The sequence below is a fragment of the Colletotrichum phormii genome (assembly GCF_030913505.1).
Source record: "Colletotrichum phormii strain CBS 102054 chromosome Unknown BDP81scaffold_24, whole genome shotgun sequence".
In the NCBI taxonomy this organism is placed as follows: Eukaryota; Fungi; Ascomycota; class Sordariomycetes; order Glomerellales; family Glomerellaceae; genus Colletotrichum; species Colletotrichum phormii.
In genome coordinates, this window is record NW_026851466.1 from 368,078 (window position 1) to 386,978 (window position 18,901).

At 54.0% G+C, this 18,901-nt stretch overlaps 9 protein-coding genes across 9 annotated transcripts; 5 read left to right on the forward strand and 4 right to left on the reverse strand.

Annotated features, from left to right (window-relative positions):
* Positions 1 to 253: 253 nt before the first annotated feature.
* BDP81DRAFT_398547 (uncharacterized protein) lies at positions 254 to 714 on the forward strand (the record flags this gene model as incomplete). Its single annotated transcript, XM_060588476.1, has 3 exons — positions 254 to 309; positions 435 to 492; positions 556 to 714. 3 exons carry the CDS (start codon positions 254 to 256, stop codon positions 712 to 714), a joined length of 273 nt encoding a protein of 90 aa, XP_060440457.1.
* Positions 715 to 1,744: 1,030 nt separating this feature from the next.
* On the forward strand, positions 1,745 to 3,436 carry BDP81DRAFT_330165 (major facilitator superfamily domain-containing protein; the record flags this gene model as incomplete). Its single annotated transcript, XM_060585380.1, has 5 exons — positions 1,745 to 1,854; positions 1,911 to 1,951; positions 2,015 to 2,265; positions 2,322 to 3,259; positions 3,313 to 3,436. The coding sequence occupies 5 exons, from the start codon at positions 1,745 to 1,747 to the stop codon at positions 3,434 to 3,436; spliced, it is 1,464 nt and encodes a 487-aa protein (XP_060440458.1).
* Positions 3,437 to 3,733: 297 nt separating this feature from the next.
* Positions 3,734 to 5,593, reverse strand: BDP81DRAFT_382904 (D-isomer specific 2-hydroxyacid dehydrogenase). The gene is made up of 4 exons (XM_060586921.1): positions 4,849 to 5,593; positions 4,737 to 4,789; positions 4,588 to 4,669; positions 3,734 to 4,527 (listed from the first exon to the last, which is right to left on the reverse strand). Exons 1-4 carry the CDS (start codon positions 5,199 to 5,201, stop codon positions 3,927 to 3,929), a joined length of 1,089 nt encoding a protein of 362 aa, XP_060440459.1. The 5' UTR covers positions 5,202 to 5,593; the 3' UTR covers positions 3,734 to 3,926.
* Positions 5,594 to 6,454: 861 nt separating this feature from the next.
* Positions 6,455 to 7,080, forward strand: BDP81DRAFT_398550 (acetyltransferase; the record flags this gene model as incomplete). Its single annotated transcript, XM_060588477.1, has 2 exons — positions 6,455 to 6,485; positions 6,566 to 7,080. The coding sequence occupies 2 exons, from the start codon at positions 6,455 to 6,457 to the stop codon at positions 7,078 to 7,080; spliced, it is 546 nt and encodes a 181-aa protein (XP_060440460.1).
* A 332-nt stretch (positions 7,081 to 7,412) lies between these two features.
* BDP81DRAFT_330041 (uncharacterized protein) lies at positions 7,413 to 8,999 on the reverse strand (the record flags this gene model as incomplete). The annotated part of the gene is made up of 2 exons (XM_060585368.1): positions 7,413 to 8,054; positions 8,121 to 8,999. The coding sequence occupies 2 exons, from the start codon at positions 8,997 to 8,999 to the stop codon at positions 7,413 to 7,415; spliced, it is 1,521 nt and encodes a 506-aa protein (XP_060440461.1).
* A 1,134-nt stretch (positions 9,000 to 10,133) lies between these two features.
* BDP81DRAFT_109613 (uncharacterized protein) lies at positions 10,134 to 10,710 on the reverse strand. Its single transcript, XM_060581456.1, has one exon. It carries the CDS (start codon positions 10,603 to 10,605, stop codon positions 10,219 to 10,221), a length of 387 nt encoding a protein of 128 aa, XP_060440462.1. The 5' UTR covers positions 10,606 to 10,710; the 3' UTR covers positions 10,134 to 10,218.
* Positions 10,711 to 10,983: 273 nt separating this feature from the next.
* On the forward strand, positions 10,984 to 13,526 carry BDP81DRAFT_464618 (uncharacterized protein; the record flags this gene model as incomplete). Its single annotated transcript, XM_060594169.1, has 3 exons — positions 10,984 to 11,064; positions 11,146 to 12,862; positions 12,922 to 13,526. The coding sequence occupies 3 exons, from the start codon at positions 10,984 to 10,986 to the stop codon at positions 13,524 to 13,526; spliced, it is 2,403 nt and encodes an 800-aa protein (XP_060440463.1).
* Positions 13,527 to 14,067: 541 nt separating this feature from the next.
* BDP81DRAFT_382917 (FYVE zinc finger protein) lies at positions 14,068 to 16,558 on the reverse strand (the record flags this gene model as incomplete). Its single annotated transcript, XM_060586922.1, has 3 exons — positions 15,969 to 16,558; positions 15,892 to 15,914; positions 14,068 to 15,835 (listed from the first exon to the last, which is right to left on the reverse strand). The coding sequence occupies exons 1-3, from the start codon at positions 16,245 to 16,247 to the stop codon at positions 14,068 to 14,070; spliced, it is 2,070 nt and encodes a 689-aa protein (XP_060440464.1). The 5' UTR covers positions 16,248 to 16,558.
* Positions 16,559 to 16,970: 412 nt separating this feature from the next.
* BDP81DRAFT_109633 (siroheme synthase) lies at positions 16,971 to 18,418 on the forward strand. The gene is made up of 3 exons (XM_060581457.1): positions 16,971 to 17,138; positions 17,294 to 17,775; positions 17,853 to 18,418. Exons 1-3 carry the CDS (start codon positions 17,028 to 17,030, stop codon positions 18,046 to 18,048), a joined length of 789 nt encoding a protein of 262 aa, XP_060440465.1. The 5' UTR covers positions 16,971 to 17,027; the 3' UTR covers positions 18,049 to 18,418.
* Positions 18,419 to 18,901: the final 483 nt, after the last annotated feature.

Here is an 18,901-nt window from a genome sequence, read left to right on the forward strand (position 1 = left end):
ACCGGAACATCGAAACCACTGGAGTCCGGATGTAGTTGAATTCGGCGATTGCTTCAACTACCTATGTTCAGCCCTACGGTATTGACTTACCGGCGTGCCAAGGAATGGCTATTTAAGTGTCTATAGAATCCTCTCTTCAGCACTCGTTCCATAATCTCACAATTCAACCAAATAGTCAACACTCACTTCAACAATTCACCACTCACTTCATCAAACCCCATTTTGAACCAAAATCGCCTACATCACTTTCAAAATGCAGTTCTCTACCGTCACCGCCATGATGACTTTCTTCCTCGCTGCCGCGACTGGGTAAGCTACCAACTTTCTCAAATCTCGTCCAAAACAATGATTCCTTCTTCGAATCCTCTCCTATTGTTCAACTACAAGGCACACTATATAGAGTTTCTAGGAGTCTGAGGCTAACAAGTTCTCAGCGTCACCGCTAAGCATCACACCCGCCTCCACAGCGGGCAGTTTATCTTCGGCTTCCCTGTAAGCTCCCACTCACCGCCCGAACCCCGTTTCTCAAGATGAAATAGACTGATGGCGGACTAGAATGATGCTGCGACCAACAAGGTCTGCCCTGGCTTCTGCTCCGACTGCACGCTCGGTGACGACGACGGTCACCGTGTCTGCAACTCTCCCGGCAAGGAGATAGACGGTGATGGTTTCTCGAACGCTTGCATCGCTGCCGGTGCCAATGGTAGCGAATAAGGGGCTTCGATAGTTTAGCTGAGCTGTAGTCTCTGTAGCCAAACTTCCTGGTGTCAAATTCCAATCCAAACAGTATAGCCTAAGTCATGTCTGGAGCTCAAGATTCTTGGACCAAAAGTACTTAAGTGAGGACGTTTGTGTTTATACACAATTCAACTATCGTTTTCATGCAGCTGTGCACTCTACATGTACGCTTCATAATGCCATTACATGCTAAACTGACGATTCCTATGATATCGCCGTTACCGCTTCCATCTTCGGCTTCTATGGGTTCTTCGTAAGAGGAACCACGCGACGGGTATTTAAGGTCAAGCGAAACACTGTAGGAAATAAACTTTAGAGATTCTTGCCAAGATCCGCTACCAACGGTTTCGTACTGAGCCTCTAATCTTGGCTGTTTCCTGTTTCGGCCACAGCAAAGTCGTGAACCCTGTCCGAACTTTGAAGAGGTGTTCGGATGGACCACCTTTAAGTCGAAAGACTGCCCGTAATCCCAGCCACAATGAACTTTATATCTCTACAGCGAGCAGATAATCAGCACCAAGAGTACAAAAGCCGAGGCCTTAAATGTCGTAAACGTACGGCAAGATATCTCTTAATTAGGACTTAGATTTCTGCGCGGACAAAAGCCAACTGCCGCGTACCCGCTCGCGCAATGTTACACAGGATTGCATCATCATCAACCACCCCAGCAAGACGTCTTACCGAAATCCAGAAGGAACGGTCGCTAGCCAACCACAGTATTCAGACCAGAGGCCGAGATAAGCTATCGGGAAAATAACTACATCCTTTCTATTGCCGGACTTCTCGCCATGGGTGCGCGAGTCTGGATTCTCGTCGGGAAACTCCCGACCCATGCCTGCCGGTGATGTGCTCCGATGTGGCATTGACGACTTCAACACAAGGCTTGTCGATGTTCCCTTAAAACTGATCATGATAAAGATTTATTAAGGGAAGAAATGATGGGTTGAACTCGGCGGTTTCGTCTCATACTGTTGCAAGTCCAGGTACATTTCGAGACTCAGGCGCCATGTCAACTCCGCCGGTTCGCCGTTGGTATCACTGGTTTGCGCCGACTGATACCCCCGAGGAGAGAAAGCTGATCCTCAAACTTGACTTCCTCATCGTGCCCTACGCTTTGTATGTCTCGTTTCTTCTACAAGTGCTCTCCAACAAGACTGACCATGCCTCCGCAGCATCATCTATTGGGTCAAGTACATCGACCAGATCAACATCAGTGAGCAAACCACCTTCGAGAGCACCTTCGCTTTGCTGCTTATGCCCGCTAACACAACATCAGATAATGCCTACGTTTCTGGAATGGCCGACGAGCTCGGCTTCCACGGCAATGAGCTCGTCCAGTTCCAGACCATCTTCGTCGTTGGCAACGTAGTCGGTCTTTTGCCGTTCATCTACCTGTTCCCAAGAGTCCCGATGCACGTTCTCGTTCCGACCCTTGATCTCGGCTGGGGACTGTTCACTCTCCTCCAATATCGCGCCAATAGTTACGCTGAAATCATGGCATATCGGTTCATGGTGGCCATCTTCGAAGTAAACTCCCCTCTTCTACCCCGGCCGTCTTGGATCAAAGCTAACAGTCAAACCAGGCCTCGTACTTCCCTGGTGTCCACTTCGTCCTCGGATCGTGGTATCGAAGCGATGAAATCGGCCGAAGAGGCGGCATATTCTACATCGGTCTTACCCTCGGTACCCTGACAGCATCCTTACTACAAGCCGCAGCAGTGACATACCTCGACGGGACTCACGGCCTAGCCGGCTGGCGCTGGCTCTTCATCATCAACGCAACCATCACGCTACCTCTCGCGGTAATCGGATACTTCGTGTGGCCCGGCACGCCCGCAAAGCCAAACACGCTTCTCATGAAGGAGTCTGAACTCGACCTCGCACGCTCGCGTCTGGAAAAGGCCGGCGCATCGGTCAAGAGCACACCTTTCTCACTGAGCCTCTTGAAACGAGTATTTACAAACTGGCGGTTCTACGTCTTGATCATTTGGGATATCCTCTTCTTCAACACCAGTGCGAACAGCGCTGCCTTCTTGTTGTGGATCAAGAGTCTCGGCAGATACAGCACCGCCCAGATGAATAACCTGGCTGCACTCAGCCCCGGGCTGGGAATTTTCTTCGTGCTGTTCATCAACTTTAGCGCAGACTTGTGGATCGGGCGTCCGGCGGCTATTACCTTGGCATCGGCGATCAACTTCTCGGGACTGGTCATTTTGGCTGTCTGGAATGTGCCGGAAGCCGCAAAGTGGTATGCGTTCAGCACCACGTACTCTGCCGTCGCAGTCTCTTCGGTGCTGTACGGCTGGGCCAACATTATTCTCAAGCACAACATCGAGGAGCGAGCGTTGACCTTGATCCTCATGACGGCTATCGCTACATCTACGAACGCGTGGATACCGCTGTTTGTGTACCCGACTGTCGAAGCCCCGAGGTTCCCAAAGGGCTATGTGTACTCTGCCGTCATGGTGGTTCTCCTGGTTATCATGACGCAGGTTGTGAGAGTATCACTAGGTTCTCATGGGTAAGCATTCTCGATGTCAAGAACGGAGAGACTGGAAGCTGACTTTTATCTAGGGAGAAGAGGATCCGCAAAACTCAGGACAATGATAGCGCTGCGGACTCTAGTGAAGGGCGTCCGTCAACGAACTACGAGGTATCTGACCAGAAAGGACCTATTCCTGCAGTTGCGGCAGTTTGATTGTGCTCTCATAGTGAGTCCAGAGGGATGGTTAATCATGGAAATTAGCCAGTCGATTCAACTGTATGTGAGGAGTGTTGATCAAAGGCATCGCCGCCAGGAACCGAGTCTCCTCTCATATCTAAGGTTCGTCACTAATGGCAACTAGTAATCCATTCTCAACTGAGTAGTGCGAGTCGTGATGCTTTATGTAATTTGTACCCGACGGAGACAAGCTCTTTAGGCGATGGTGGTGATGAGAGGAGGCCAGGGTAAGGGGGTTAGGTTGTGGCTCATCCTTGAGGTTGAGAGTAACCCACCCAGCTCTCAATGGTATGCGACGATACAGTGTCATTCGCTCGCATATCCTTTAACACACGGCACACTACAGCATGCCTTTAAACGGAGTCAACTTTGAGTGACAGTCTTCTAGCTTTCACCAATTCATTGCAGACTTGAGCCCTCTATCTAGCCCGCACCGAAGTCCACAGCCCATCCTCTCACACGCGACCTAATATCCCTCCCTCTTGTTAACAAGATTGGCAAGCTTCTTCCCCTCACTCAACCTCTTCAAATTCAACTCCAAGATCCCCAGCACCCTCTCCCCATAACTCGTAGACAACCCACTAATATGCGGCGTAATCAACAAATTCTTCGCCTTCCAAAGTGGATGCCCATCAGGCAACGGCTCCGGATCCGTAACATCCAGCGCCGCGCCCCGAATCGTCCCCTCGTCCAGCGCCGTAATCAAATCATCCGTATTAATAATCGGACCCCGCGCGATATTCGAGATAAACGTCTTCTTCTCCGCCAGGATGCCAAACTCCTCGGCCGAGAGCAAATGACTCGTCTTATCCGTCAACGGCGTCGCGACGACGAGCAAATCGAGCCCGGAGCCGAGGAAAGCGTGCAAATCGGCCTTGGAGGCGCCCGAGAACCATTTGGAGGGGAATTTGCCCTCTGGGTCGCCGAGCCCGGGGGGCGTGTAGGACTCGTCGCGCTTGGATTCGGGGGTTGGACGCGGGTGGAGGGTGTAGGCGTGGACTTTGAAGCCGAGGGCTGTGGCGACGCGGGCGGTTTGTCTTCCGATGCTGCCGTAGCCGAGGATGCCTCTGCGGTGTTTGTGTGAGAAGGGAGGGGGCTCTTGGGTTAAGAGTGGATGAGGGACTTACATTGTGCGGCCGACTGCGTCTTCTACGAAGTCGTTTCCGCGCTGCCAGTGGCCGGAGCGGTAGTTGTCGATGTATTTAGGAACTGGGGGGTCAAGTTAGGTGAGTACTTTCGGTACGTCAATAGCTATCTATGATGAGTTCTCTCTTACGGTTGTGCTGGAACGAGAGGAACGTTGTGATGATCCATTCAGAAATCTGAGGCCTACCGCCCTCACGTCAGTCAAAAACTCCCAGCTCGAAATCCCACAGACAAAATCTCACCCGTGGACACCATTCGCCGTACAAAAGCTCACACCCGTATCCTTGAACAACGGGTCCTTGAGAATATGATTCGCGCCGGCGCTCTGGAGCTGAACATAGTGCAGCTTCGGTGCGTCCTCGACGGCGGGCAGGGCGCTGCCGGTCAGCAAGATAGTCACGTCCTTCCACTCGTCGTGGTTGAAGGTCTCCTTCGGTTTCCTGTCAGCCCAGCCCAGCTCGTGATGCACCACCTTCAGATCGGGGAACTCGGCGTGCACCCTGTCGAGCCACTCCTGTGGCAGCGGGAACTGGGAGAGGACGAGGAGCTTGTGGCCCTTGAGGGTTTTGTTCGGCGCCGGGAGGAGCATGATCATTGATGTGGATGGTGTTTTATGAGGAACGCCTCAGTGGCATCTCAAGAGTGAGAAGAGGAGGGTTGGGCGATAAGCTAGGTGTACAGGTTATAAAGCAAGCTCAGGTACTCGGGAGGAGACGAAAGCCGTTGTGTGAGTTGAGAGTTTGAGAAGCTCCGACGGGATTGGGGGTTTCGTTTCAGCTGATGATCGCAAAGCAAAGCAGGCCAAGCTTCTCAAAGCTCAACTTCCAACCCACCATCGGCATCTTTATGGGATTCGGCGGGTGCGGGGGCCGGTTTGCGCATCGCAGGGTCGAATTGCGCAATAGGCAGGTCGGAAAGCCGCCGATGCGACCGATGGCTGGGGTGGGGGAAGCCACTGAACTGAACCAAGCTAAGTTCCTCAGTTCGTACTACGGAGTAATTACTCTGTCACTGTAGAAATGTGTGGGGGGAGAGGATGTTCTTTGGGGTTCAGACGGTTGGGTCAATGGCGTGCGGCAACATTGTCCATGTCATCATCACTGGGCAAGGATAAGGATACTCTTGATCCAATCGTAAAGCGGCATCGAGTGAGTTAGCATCAACTTATCAATCCCTCCCGGCCCGGTGTCGACGATGGGCGGGAGTTGCGGTATTGAATATACGGTTCTCCCGTCGGGCACCAATCTCAACTCCCGTTCCAAACGCCGGGCCTCATACCTTTTATGAGGCTGATAATGCCATTGAGTTTTCAAGAAGAAAGAAGGTTCTGTCTGCCCGTACCTTCGATGGCTTGATTTATGATAATGTAATCCAATCGACCGGGGCCTTTCGGAATGAAACGCTGATGCCTTGTAATTCACGATAAGAGTGATTTGGCTGCTCAACTCCACAATCGCACCCCATTCTCTTGGCGATTTTCATCTTGAGAATCTTGGTTCTTATGAGATGCTCTAGGCACTCATTAAGACTCATCATGATTTATCTCTTTTGTAGTCCAATGAGCATACTCATGAGAGTCCATTTGAAACATTCAAGCAGGCGGTGAGAACTACAACTGGATTCTGCCGTGGCAGTTGAGGGGGACTTGCATGAAAGCTTCCCCACCACATGACATGAGGCGCGCCCTTGACCATCACTTTTCAACATCTTTTGGATACAGAGTAGCATACAGTAGAGATACAAATACCACTTCGCGATCACGACATATGAGGCTCTGCTGGTCCTCGATATCGCAATCTCGGTCATTATAGATTTCCATCATCGGCCATCTTGTAACAAGACTTGAAAATGGCATCTGTCCGACACGCCCGCCGGGAGGGTAAGTGAACGAAGCGTCCCACTACCACGGCCACCACCACCACCACCAGGATGACGGACCAAGGACTAACACCCCACCAGACATCCCCACCATCCTAAGCCTCATCAAAGAGCTCGCAGACTACGAGCACGAGCTCGACAGCGTCCTCGCAACAGAAGAGACCCTCGGCGCCACAATCGCCTTCGCGCCCTCCTCCCAGACAACCTATACGCAAGGCAAACCCCAAACGGAGCCCACATCCCCCTCCAAACCCGCGCGATGCCTTCTCCTCTTTAACGAGAGCGGCGAGGGCGTCGGCATGGCCCTCTACTTTTACAACTACAGCACCTGGCGTGCCAAGCCGGGCGTCTACCTCGAGGACCTCTATGTGCGCCTGTCGGAGCGCAAAAAGGGCTACGGCAAGCGGCTGCTCGTCGAGCTGGCCAGGGAGGTCGTCGCCATGGAGGGCGGGAGGCTCGAGTGGTCCGTCTTGAAGTGGAATGAGCCGAGTATCAAGTTTTATGAGTCCATTGGCGCAAAGGCCATGAACGACTGGGTTGGCATGCGCGTCGATGGCGACGCCTTGCCGAAGCTGGCTGGCTTGCTTGATTCGTGAGGAGTGCCAGTGTCTATCGGAAGAAAAAAAGTAGTTACAATCATATAATACATCATTATAAAGACCAGCCCTGATCCGCAGGGTGCCTCTCTGAGATGCCCTGCGTCACCCTTGGTGGCACTCAACTGCCTGCAATCAAGTTGGCCCGACTTTTGTGGTACCCGAGATCTTGATTCTCTCGGCATTCCAGCTTCTCTGGAATCGTTCGGCTAGATATATGGATAGGGGATGGTGTGATCTCTTCAGGATCGATGGCCCTGTCCGCCCATTTTGATGTGAAAGGTGCCAGGCTAAGCCCGCTAATCATCACTTGGCTTGGGCTTCCTTGAGTCTCACGGCCTGGAATCTCTGGGCTTAGAAAATTTGAAGTTTCCGAAGCTGCCTGGCGTGGAGTCAACTTCACGTGGAGGTCTATATGGCTTTGGGGGTTTGAAGTCGCGAGGCTTTGCTTCAAAGTCGCCTGGTGTTCTGGACTTCTCGGAATCAGGCGACTTGGACCGAGGCTCGCTGGTCGCGCCGGCTTCACCACCGGAACTGACTTGCTTTGAACCCTTAGGGTGGGCTTTCTCACCGTCAGGCATAGGGCTGCTGGTCGTTGCAGACTTGGGTGACTCTGGCTTCGGCATGCGCCCCTGAGCATCGACGCCCTCGAAGAAATGATGGTGTGCCGCAGTGACCACGGGCAACTTTGGTTCTACGCGACCCCACACAGGCCTTGCCGCTTTGTTTGCGGGCCCCTTCATATATGAGGTTGCCTGCCACATCTTGAGATATTCGCGCCGCACAGCGCGCCTGGAGAAGATGGGGCGTTCGCTCTCCTTAATTCCAAGCCGACCCGTCTTACTGCCGTATTCAACAAGGAGGCGACGTGCTTGCGAAAATGGACCAAGGTCCTTCTTGCCGGTGAGCAGTTCGAGTTTTCGTTGACCAGCTCTCTCGACGTCGCGGACAGGGATATGGGCGGAAGATTGCCACTCCCAAGGTTCCCATTCGTTTCCGCCGTTGTTAAATAGTATCGAAAATCGGTCGCCGGTTATGACATCTTCGGGGGCTCTCATAGGAGGACCAGCGATACGCCTTCGTTTTAACATCTTGTACATCTCGGGAGGCGCCTCTCCGGATGCGAGTTGCTCCAAGGACTCCCACTCTTCCTGTGATACCGGGGGCATGATTTTGTCGGCCTGGGCCTTCCAGAACTTTCTTGTGAGTTTGGTCACTCTCCGCAATGCAACTGGACGGCCCCAGCCGTCCTGCTCGGGTACGTCTTTTGTTGGATCGAGATCGCCAATTGTGCCTCTAGGAAAGGCGGCGCCCGTTATGTTACGTTGGTGACTCTTTTGCGACCTGAGGTATCGATCCAGCTTGGGGAGGTCCCAATTTTCTTCCATGGGACTGAGATGCTGCCGAAGCCAGGGCGTGGGCTCGTCCCAGGTGTATGTGCGGTTCCATGGGTGGACTTTGGCGCGCTTTTTCATCATCTCTCTCTGCATCTCCTTTTTCCTTGCGAGCTCTTCTAGCTTGGCGGGGTCGGCATTCGGGTCCGACCCCTTGAGGACAAACGAAGCCATAAGCTCGCGGCGGGATTTGCCAAGTCGGCCAAAAACATGCCACATGACACGTCGTAGGCGGTCCTGATCGCCTTCGACGGCAGCCTGGAGCGCAGGAACCTTGTGTTTTGCGTCGGCAAGGACCTTTTTGCGGCGGTCCTCCTCCTTCTCTCGATCTTCTGCTGGGTTGAGGGACTCGAGGATTTTAAGCTCGCTTTCTGCCATTCGATCTCGCTCGTTTCGGAAGGTAGTTCGTATGCGATGATCGAGGAAGGGCCGTATGGAGGGAGGAAAGTAGGTGGCAGAGCGCAGCAGGTGACGGTAGACATGCAACGGCTGCACTGGACGTGGTAGAGGTATTCGGGTCTGCATTGCGGCAGTTGGCGGGCCGTCGCAAAGGACGGCGAAAGAGGGAGGGAAGGTCAGTCGAGAGGTAACGTTAGGGAGAGACTGGTCTTTTCTTCATTGTGGTTGTTACCAGGCCGGGCAGAGACGCATGTGGGATGTCAAGCAGGATGCATGCAGATGACAATGCAGAGGAGCACCAAGAAGCTGCCCTGACAGGACCTGCACCGTCACCTGCAAGCTCTTGCGCCGCCGTTGGTTCGCTGGTTCGGCTGGGGAGAGGCCGACTGGCCCAAGCTCCGGAGGTGGGGCCTTTTCGGCCCAGGTTGGCGCTCAGCTTACGGAGTACACCATGAGATATTCACAAAGAAGTAAAGGCATCTGAGAATAAAGCATGTACGGATAATGGCATGGCTATTGTGGAAAAGTAATATTCTACAAATTTCATTTTATTCCCTACGATGAAAAGGAGATCAGGTACTCAGAGGCTGATGGGAGGGCAAGGATGGAAGGTGAAGTACGTTGAGGTAAGGCAAGTTACCTTACTCGGGACTTAATGGATATGAGAGCATGACGCACATCGCTTTGTATGAAGTTATGGGTGAGTGGGAGGCATTTTGACTGCCCCTCCTTTTGCCATGAGTGATGCTTCAGTTCCATGACTGAGGGGTGTGGCAGAGACGCGATAAGAGGTCTGATAAGTGTGGCCGTGAATGGAAACAGAGAGTGAGAGTAAGAGTGAGAGTGGGACGCGTCACGGTCCCTTTCCTTCCACTTTCCAGAACGCGTTTGGAGGGGAGCAAGGGCCCAAGGGGGGACCTTCCGCTGCTCACACAGTCCGAAAGATACGTACCGACTAGTTGACCGAGCAAACAGTGGCCAGTGCATCTCGCTTAACAAATGGGAAAGCACCAATTCTCTCCCCCTCCCCCCGTGCCTCCCTTCCCAAGTGTCCACGGTACCGCCGTCTCTCACCGTTCCTCCCACAGCGTGCACTTTCTTCCACGTCCCCCCCGTAAATTGAGACGCGCGACACGTTCGCGGCTCACATCCCCAAGACACGCCCTCGCGAAATAGACACGTCCCGTCACCTTTAATTGAAATTCCCTTTTCGGGCTCAGCGTCGCGGGCCCTTTTTCACTTTCGGACCCGGCAACCAAAGCGACGAATACTCGCAGTTGTGAACTCTGTCAGATATCCACTTGATCTCCAGTTCAGCCGTTGTCTGGACGCTCCAATCTCAACCTCACCTTTCTCTTTTTGGTGGCCATTTTTTGCGTCTTTCTGGAACCTCAAACCCGCCGTCTCTAATCTGCTCGAACCCGAACAACCTTTCTCTCTCTCTCTCTCTCTCTCTCTCTCTCTCTCCCTTGGAGAATAGCCGCCCACGACCCAAACTTCGCCTGCGCATCCTTCCACTCACAACCCACGTCTCTGCTGCTGCTTGTTCCTCCAGCTGCCCTGCTTTACCTTCTCTATCGCTGCTCCTATTGCTACTGCATCCGCATAGCATACACAGCACACCACACGCACAAAGCACCCGGCCAAAGAGTGGCGCAACGCAAAGCACCGCAAAGCAACGCACCGCACAACGAGCCCCAACCAAAGGGAACAAGACGGCGGCTGCACGCATTTCGCATTTCGAATCAGCGCAACCTCCGAATCCACTGCCCTCCTCATCTCCTGGGCTTCCACAACCACAAGACCCGCCAACGTCGATTGATCGCCTCACTTATTTAGAGCTCCCTTCTACGTCTACGGCCCCTCTGCTCTCCTCTCCTCCGCCTCCGGATCCCATCACCTTGCCATCGGTTGCTCGCTTCCAATGTGCTAGCGCTGGCACATGTCTTCGACCACCCTCACAACTAGCCATCCCTCCCGCTCCCTCCATCCCCGCCGCAAATCGTCCTCGTCCACCGCTCGACGCCACGACAATCGCGGGAATCCCGCTTCTACAGTAATGATGCCTTCCGCATCGCAATCACAGCCATCATCTCAACAGTCCTTCACAATGAGCCAACAATCTCAGGGCGGCTACCGAGCCTATGGAGGGGACTCGAGGCTCGCCAATGAGGCCCCGCAGATTTACAGCGTAAGTACCGGTCCTCCTTGTGGCCGCGCTACCCTAATGTCGCAGTCCATAATGGGCAGTCGCACTGACAAGCGCAACTAGGCCGTCTATTCCGGTGTCGACGTTTACGAAATGGAAGTCAATGGTGTCGCCGTTATGCGCAGGCGGCAAGACAGCTGGCTCAATGCCACCCAGATCCTCAAGGTGGCCGGTGTCGACAAGGGAAAGCGCACAAAGATACTCGAGAAGGAAATCCAGACTGGCGAGCACGAAAAGGTCCAGGGAGGCTACGGAAAATATCAGGGCACCTGGATCAAGTTCGAACGAGGCGTCGAAGTCTGCCGCCAATACGGCGTAGAGGAGGTCCTGCGTCCCTTGCTGACGTATGACATGGGTCAAGATGGAGGTGTTGCAGGCCGAGGAGACTTCAATACCCCGACCAAGGAGCAGGCTATGGCTGCGCAAAGGAAACGGATGTACAATGCCGGAAACGAAGCGAGGACCAACGCCATGGCCGGTCTCAACGGCACCTTTTTCAAAAACATCTCGAGCACTGCGTCGCACGCTGTCGCTGCTATCAGCAAGGCACGATTCGACTCCCCTGGCCCGAGAAGCCGCAACGGACCGACCAAGGCGCCCAGCTTCAGCCGCCAGAGTTCCATGCAGAATGGCGACGACTTCCCCGGCAATTCTCAGCAAAGCCTCGCTTCCGACTACGGCAACCAGAACGACTCGGCCTACTCGACTCAACAAACAAGCCAGCAGTTTGATGGTCCAGAACCACCTAGGAAGCGGCAGCGTGTGACCATGACACCGCAAGACAGCTTTGGATACAACAGCAACTCTATGGAGATGTACCAGAACCAATTTCCAGGATCGCCCACGGAACCCAACGAATCTTTCATATACTCTCAGGCCAACGCCCCGGCACACGACGGCCACAGCCCCCTGAGTCCTCTACCGTTCGAAATGTCCCCCGATGCCGAAGCGAAGCGCAGCATGTTGATGAGTCTGTTCATGGACTCGGCGACCTCGGATCAGTCAAAGCATGAGATGCTCCGGACATTAGCGCCCATTGAACTGGACATGCCTATTGACCAACAAAGTCATACTGCCCTACATTGGGCAGCCACATTATCACGCATGTCGCTCTTGAGGGCCTTGATTACAGCGGGAGCCAGTCCTTTCCGAGTCAATGCCTCTGGAGAGACTGCTCTGGTCAGGGCATGTGTAGTAACAAATTCTATGGACCTGGGACAGTTCCCCGATCTTCTTGACGTTCTTGGAAGCACAATCGAGGTCCGCGATAGCAAGGGACGGTCGGTTCTGCACCACATTGCCATGACGAGTGCCGTGAAGGGCAGGAACGCGGCAAGCAGGTATTACCTCGAAAGCCTCCTGGAATGGGTTGTGCGACAGGGCAGCAATCCCAACGGTCAACTCGCCGCCAATGGAAAGGGAGATAGTGCGCCAGCCAGCTCACAATCCCAACCATCATCACAACCCAAGATGGGCATTGCTCGCTTCATGTCGGAGATTGTCAATGCCCAAGATCACGCCGGTGATACGGCCTTGAACATCGCAGCGCGGATAGGCAACCGGAGCATCATCTCACAACTACTAGAGGTTGGTGCTGATGGGGAGATTGCCAACCGCGCCGGCCTACGCCCTGTAGACTTTGGCATCGGTGGCGAACCTGCGGATGAAGCTTCCAAGATCATCAACGGAGCCAATGGCAACGCGACAAATGGGGATGTCGAGAAGAACGGACTCGTCAGCAGTGAACTTACAAAGGAAAGCAGTGACGATATCGTTTCATGTGAGTCTCCTACTAAAGCACCCTCTCTCTTGCCGCATCACCAAACTGACAATCATCAGCGATTACACATCTTCTTACCGAAGCAAGTTCCACCTTCCAAAGTGAGGTGAAGTCAAAACAAGCAGTTATCGAGTCTCTCCACACCACCCTCCGCACAACATCAGCCCAATTAGGCGAGGCCAAGAGAAACCTCGAATCCATGCAAGCAACGTTGCGCAAACAGCAACTCGCGCGGCAAAAGGTCTCAAACCTGAGCCACGCCCGCGAAGAAGAACAAGTCCGCCTCACGCAGGAACAAAACCGCGCGGGACGAACAAACGCCCTCTCCTCGTCATGGGAGACGGAACTTAGCGCCGCGCTCGAGACGGCCGGCACGAATGGCGAGGGCGGCCTTTTGCCCTCGGCGGCGACCCTCCAGGCGAGATTGAGCGCCGTATCGGCACGACGGGACGTTACGCGCAAGATGGCGGGCGCGCTCAAGGGGCGGAGTAAGGACCTTGAGGTCAAGTACCGGCGCGTGGTGGCCATGTGTACGGGGGAGCCCGAGGACCAGGTCGATGCTGTTGTCGATGGTCTGCTGAGGGCGGTGGAGAGCGAAAAGGGCGAGTTGGAGGTTGAGCGCGTGAGGCGGTTCCTCGGTGGTGTAGAGGGCGTGGTCCACTAGTGCGTGGCATCGCATCTCGACAGAGAAGTGAGGAGAATAAAGGAGAGATGGGAGAAGGGCGGTTAGTTGAATGAAGCGGGATAAGCTGTGTTGTGTGGATATTGTCATACCCCCCCCCCGTGTTGAAGAAGCATCTATATTCGGAAGAGGAGTGGTCTTTTGCCAGGTTTTATGTTTTTACCCAAAGGCGTTTGAGGAAGGGAGGGATGCAATTCAGGAGATGCGCGAGAGGCTCTGGATATCATGATATTATTTATTCGTCTCGGAAAAAAGACAAGACAAGGCTTTCGACATAATCAAGTCTTTTCAATTTTCAGACTCGTCGAGGTTTTCCAACACGTCCCCCACAAAGGTATGAATGCTTTACCCATGGATAGTGAATATCCCAGGGGTGGTTTGCCTTGTTTGAATATCCCTTCCAAAAACGCCTTGCAATGCTGCTGTGAGATTCTGCAAAAAACCATTGAATCGCTTCTCCTTCTTCTCCTCTTTCCTGTCTTTCTCTCTTCCCTGCTTTTGTCTTCCCAAGTTGTGAGAGTCCTCACCGCGCCAGGCCAGAAGCATAAAGGCCCTCCCACCGTTCCTCAACGCCGCCCACCAACTTCTTCGCCCTTTCGATTTCCCTGTCCAACTCTTCCACGTTACGTGTAAGCGCGCTGACCTCCTCAAACCGCCGTGCATCCCGTGCAGAGTCCACCATTTGCTGCACCATGAAGCGTTGCTCCTCCAGGACAACCAAACGCTCGCGAGCCTCCTTCTCTTCCGTCTCGAGTGCTGATACGGCGGTACTGGTCTCGCTTGCCTGGCTTGCTGTTTCGGATTCGGCGAGCTCCTGGTTGCGGAGTGGTGATAAGTGTAGGGACGATGAGGAACCATTCACACTACCAGACTGTAGGGCGCGGAGGCGAGATGCCTGTGATGACCGAGAACGTAGGATTTGTGGCACCGACTTCAGAGTCAACATATGAGTATGCAAGAATGTGGAGGCTGCGGCATAGACGGCTTGCTGTAAGCGAAGCTGCGTCTTCGAGGTTGTCTTCATATCACGGAGGCGACGGGCGGCCGTGTCGTATTTGGTAAAGGCATCGGTTAGACGTTTCCGGATTTTCGAAGCCTCTTGAATCTGAGCATGTGTGGGAGGTGGTTTTGATGATTCAGCCCCATCGTCCCCCTCTGGCTGGAGCGCGAGTAGTGTTCGTTGGAAGATGGGCATAAGCTGGCGAATACCACGCTCGAACTGGCGCAATGTCTCGTACGCTCGCTGGTCGGCTGGCTTGTGGGAGATGGTGGACGCAAAGTCGCGTTTTGCAAAGATTGTGTGGTTGCACTCGCGGCACATGCGAACATCGATGCTGAGTTGGCCGGGCTGTGCCGCCGTCGGGGGCTTCTCCGTCGCAGGGCTCGTTGCTGAGACTGTTAGGCACGATATTCGTGATGATCCCGCGGATTGAGACTCACGACTGGCTATGCTCAAGCCCACTTCACTCGAGCAGCCTGTAAGTGGATCGGCGCAGACCACCCTGCCACATATCCGGCAGTGATGTCGTCTAAACGTCCAAGATCCAAACTCTTGCTGGCAATATGGGCATTGCGTGACGGAGGCGTCGTCCTCCCACGTAACCACCGACTGCTCAATCAGTTTCCTCTGGTTCTTCTGACCTGCCAAGGCGGCGACAGGCGACAAAAGGCTTCCTCCGTTTGTCGTGACCTCTTCGGGCGCATTCGCAAGCAATTGCGTCAGCTTCGTCAAACGCTTTTCCAGCCTAGCCACTTCGAGGTTCTGCCTCTCCACCCTCTTTCGTCGCATCTCCGCAAATGTCGAAGTGTGGTCGATCAGGACACCGTTGTGGTCGTTGTAGCCATCTCTCGACTTGTAACACGTCTCGCAGACTCGGACCCAGTATCCCCGCACGGGGTCGTGCTGGGCAGACCTCGACAGCTTCATCTGGTACATTGTATGCTCCTCACAGAACAGCCTGCCGCAATTCCTACAGTTGATGCTTCCATTGACAGCCCCGAGGCCTTTCCCGCAGGTTGGGTCGGTGCATCGGTCGTTGCTCGTTTGGCGTTGCCAATGCGATCGAGTAATGAGCTCGTCTGGGTCTATCGGCCCCTCGATGAGCTTCGCGGTCGTGGGCGGGGCGATGGGCAGGGACTCGTTGGATTCGAAGACGTCGAGGCCTCGCAGTTTTTGGTTGATTATAGATAGTGGCTGGAATCGTTTGGCCTTGAGCACCTGCTTGTCGAACCAGGTGCGGACCTCATCTTGTTCGACTTCGGGAAGTTCTTGGTGGTTATCGTCGATGTGTCTGAGTAGGGTCAGAGACTAGAGTTCAGCATCGCAAGGACGAAAAGCCAAATTCACCTGTTGAGTTGAAGCAGCGTCAACTGGGGGTTACCGTTAGCACGTCTCTCTCATTCATGGCAGAAGGTTAGACGGACCATTTCCTCCTCACATATTGGGCAGACTAGCTTCGAACTCGAAGTCGCGGATCTCGATGGACCGCCAACACTAATGTTGGATCCAAGATCCTGAGCAAAGCCGGGTAAAGGGCTCGATACTGGAGGCGACGCCGAGGAAGAGTTGAGGGACAGGGTGCTTTCTGAGGGAGCAAAGGGACTAGGTGTGCGTTGGTGGCCGTTGATGGCGGGAGGCGTGGGAGGGGCGAGGCCCTTGCCGCTGCCCAAGATGCGGCCGCCTCCCAGCTTGCGGCCGGACATCGTGGAAGACGGAGGACGATAGCTACGAGACCATGAATCGGTGGTTGAAAGTAGGGGACGTCGAAGTTGGTTTTCTTCGGTTGTCTCGGCGGGGAGTTGAATGTGTCGGAAGGGCGGGGATTTTGATGTGTAGATGGCAGATGACAGACGCAGGTCGCAGGTGCAAGTGCCAGTTCAAGTGCAAGTGGTTCGTGGCGGTGGTTCGTCTTCACGGGTGACGGCCCCCCCGTCACCTCAGCTCACGGGCAGGTTGGTTCCAGTTCCAGTTCCAAGTCGCAGGTTCCCGCGCAGCCCGTCAGGCCTCTTCCCTGCCAGGGATTAGCAGTGGGAGCATCAGCAGCAAGCGGTGGGCGGACGGCGGGCGGGAAAGGCAATGGCAGGCAAGCAGGGCGGTGGGTGAAGGTCTGAAGGAGGAGGACAGGGGTTGGGGAGCAACGCATTCGGCGGGATTTGGAGACTGAGACGCTAAAGACATGCGCTAAAGGCTGCGCTAGTGGAGACGGGCAGGCCAGGGCCCACAGACAGGGGAAAGGCGGGGCAGCCCGGTGCCGACTGATACAGAGATACTTCTACCACCATACAAAAACTTCCCTGAGCGGAGTACACATCTATCGTGCAGACCGCCATTGCGTCCCTCCATGTGGGGACAGCAGCCTTATCGACGGCCTTTGCGCCTTATCGCGCCGACCTGGCAGCTGCATCTCTCCAAAAATGCTGCCCAAAAAGTTGCCTTCGTCATCGAGCACTCAAACTCGTCCCACAACCACAAAGACATACACCATGGCCGCGAAGTCAACGACGAAGAAGTTCCCCGAAGTCAAGGGCGGAGGCAGTCTGATTCTGGCATGGCAGATCAAGGGAAAGAAGGTCTTGGTCGTTGGAGGAGGCGAGGTACGTTGGCACAGCCCACTGCTGCATCTCCGCGGCGTAGCTAGCTACACAGAGCTCTCTGCCCATCTTCCGCCAGAAATGACTCTTCCCAGTTTGCAATGCCATCACCAGTGTGATGTACCGATGAACACTCGCTGACTGTCTGCCTGGAACAGGTTGCCGCCGGCCGGATCCTCAACTGCCTCGATGCCGATGCCAATGTCACCGTTGTCTGCCCAGCCTCTGGCCTCAACCCCGAGGTAGCCCACCGTGTTGAACAAGCCCAAGTTACCCACATCGACCGTCTCTTCGAACCCTCCGACCTGGATGGCGCAGCCATGGTTCTTGTTGCCATTGACGACCCGGCCGCCTCTACCGTAATCTGGAAGCTGTGCAAGGAACGCAAAGTGCCCGCCAACATCGCCGACGTACCCCCAGAATGCGACTTCTACTTTGGCAGTGTCCACCGTGACGGCCCCCTTCAGATTATGGTCAGCACCAATGGCAAGGGTCCCAGACTAGCCGCCATCATCAGGCGGCATATTGCAAAGTCGCTTCCCAAGAATGCTGGCAATGCGATTGAGGCCATTGGTACACTCAGGGCGAAGTTGCGCAAAATGGCTCCGAACTCGGAGGAAAGCCCCAAGCGCATGGGCTGGTACGTGACAAACCCTTGTCTGCAGACATGGATACTTTACCTCCTATCGTAGATGGATGCTAACATTTGAACAACAGGATGATCAAAGTCAGCAACAAGTTCGACTGGGAAGAGATTTGCGATCTCACCGACGAGGACATGGAAAACCTTCTCAGGTTCTATGCGTCAAACGAGGTGCCTACCATCGACGACCTCTTGGCCATGAGAGAAAACCCCGGCTTCAACAAGATGGACGTGTTCGACGGGTCCTTTGGTTTCTGTGTGGGTGTATAAGTACCGAAGACATGTACATACGCTGTGTACATACATACCGGATATGGGTGTTTGAGCGATATTGGGCGTCATTTCATTGGGGTTATCTAGAATGCTTCACTGGCGACATCTCACGACATGAAAAGGGTTTCGGTATCAAAAAGGCCAGGCGCAATATGGCAAGACTGGCATAGCATCGGGTTTTGGAGTAGTGTACTATTCGAAAGGTAGACTAGAAGGAGCATCATCGAGTCTGCATCTCGTCCTTCTTACCTTCCAACACAACCAAGACCAGTGTGAAGGTATGTTTTCAGTTCTGAACTGAAGCCTGGCAAGAACTGGCTGGGTCTAGAGAATCAAAATCTCGCATCCAAGCTCCGTCCCATGATCCATCCGACTTCTTGCCCAGAGCCTCATCATGGACTCTTTCTGAAGACGTTCAGCAGTGGATGGGGCTGTCCTCGTGATGCTAAGCAGCTTCACTTTTGTACGCCGGTAGACTCATTTGCGTAAAGCCTTGAGTGTGATTTGACAGTATTTTTATAACGCTCTATATAGCCCTGAATTTAAGAGAAAAAATGTAGGAGCAGTAGCCTCGATGTGATGATATTGGGTGTATCCCCTGCCAAAGTGTCCGGGGAGAGAATTCCGGAGCTGGCGCCGATGGACCCATAAAACCGGTGTACCTGCCTCCGAGTACCTCCCGCTGCTGTGCCTCTTGGGGAATCTTCGATCCCAGTCCTTCAAATCCATGACAACTCGTCTTACCTTAGACACCACTAGACAAAAAGTTCCTCCATCATAATAAATATCCATTCTGCGGATACCTCAGAGTACCTTTACGCACATAGTCCACCTCTTTCATCATTGCAGT

Bases quoted from the DNA above. Each gene is read 5' to 3' on its own strand.
- BDP81DRAFT_109633 (XM_060581457.1), top strand. From the start codon at position 17,028: ATGGCCGCGAAGTCAACGACGAAGAAGTTCCCCGAAGTCAAGGGCGGA. The intron at 17,139-17,293 runs GTACGTTGGCAC...TGCCTGGAACAG, and splicing joins TGGTCGTTGGAGGAGGCGAG to GTTGCCGCCGGCCGGATCCT. The intron at 17,776-17,852 runs GTACGTGACAAA...TTTGAACAACAG, and splicing joins AGCCCCAAGCGCATGGGCTG to GATGATCAAAGTCAGCAACA.
- BDP81DRAFT_109613 (XM_060581456.1), bottom strand. From the start codon at position 10,605: ATGCGTGCAGCCGCCGTCTTGTTCCCTTTGGTTGGGGCTCGTTGTGCG.
- BDP81DRAFT_382904 (XM_060586921.1), bottom strand. From the start codon at position 5,201: ATGATCATGCTCCTCCCGGCGCCGAACAAAACCCTCAAGGGCCACAAG. The intron at 4,790-4,848 runs GTGAGATTTTGT...TGAGGGCGGTAG, and splicing joins ACGGCGAATGGTGTCCACGG to GCCTCAGATTTCTGAATGGA. The intron at 4,528-4,587 runs GTAAGTCCCTCA...CAAACACCGCAG, and splicing joins GACGCAGTCGGCCGCACAAT to AGGCATCCTCGGCTACGGCA.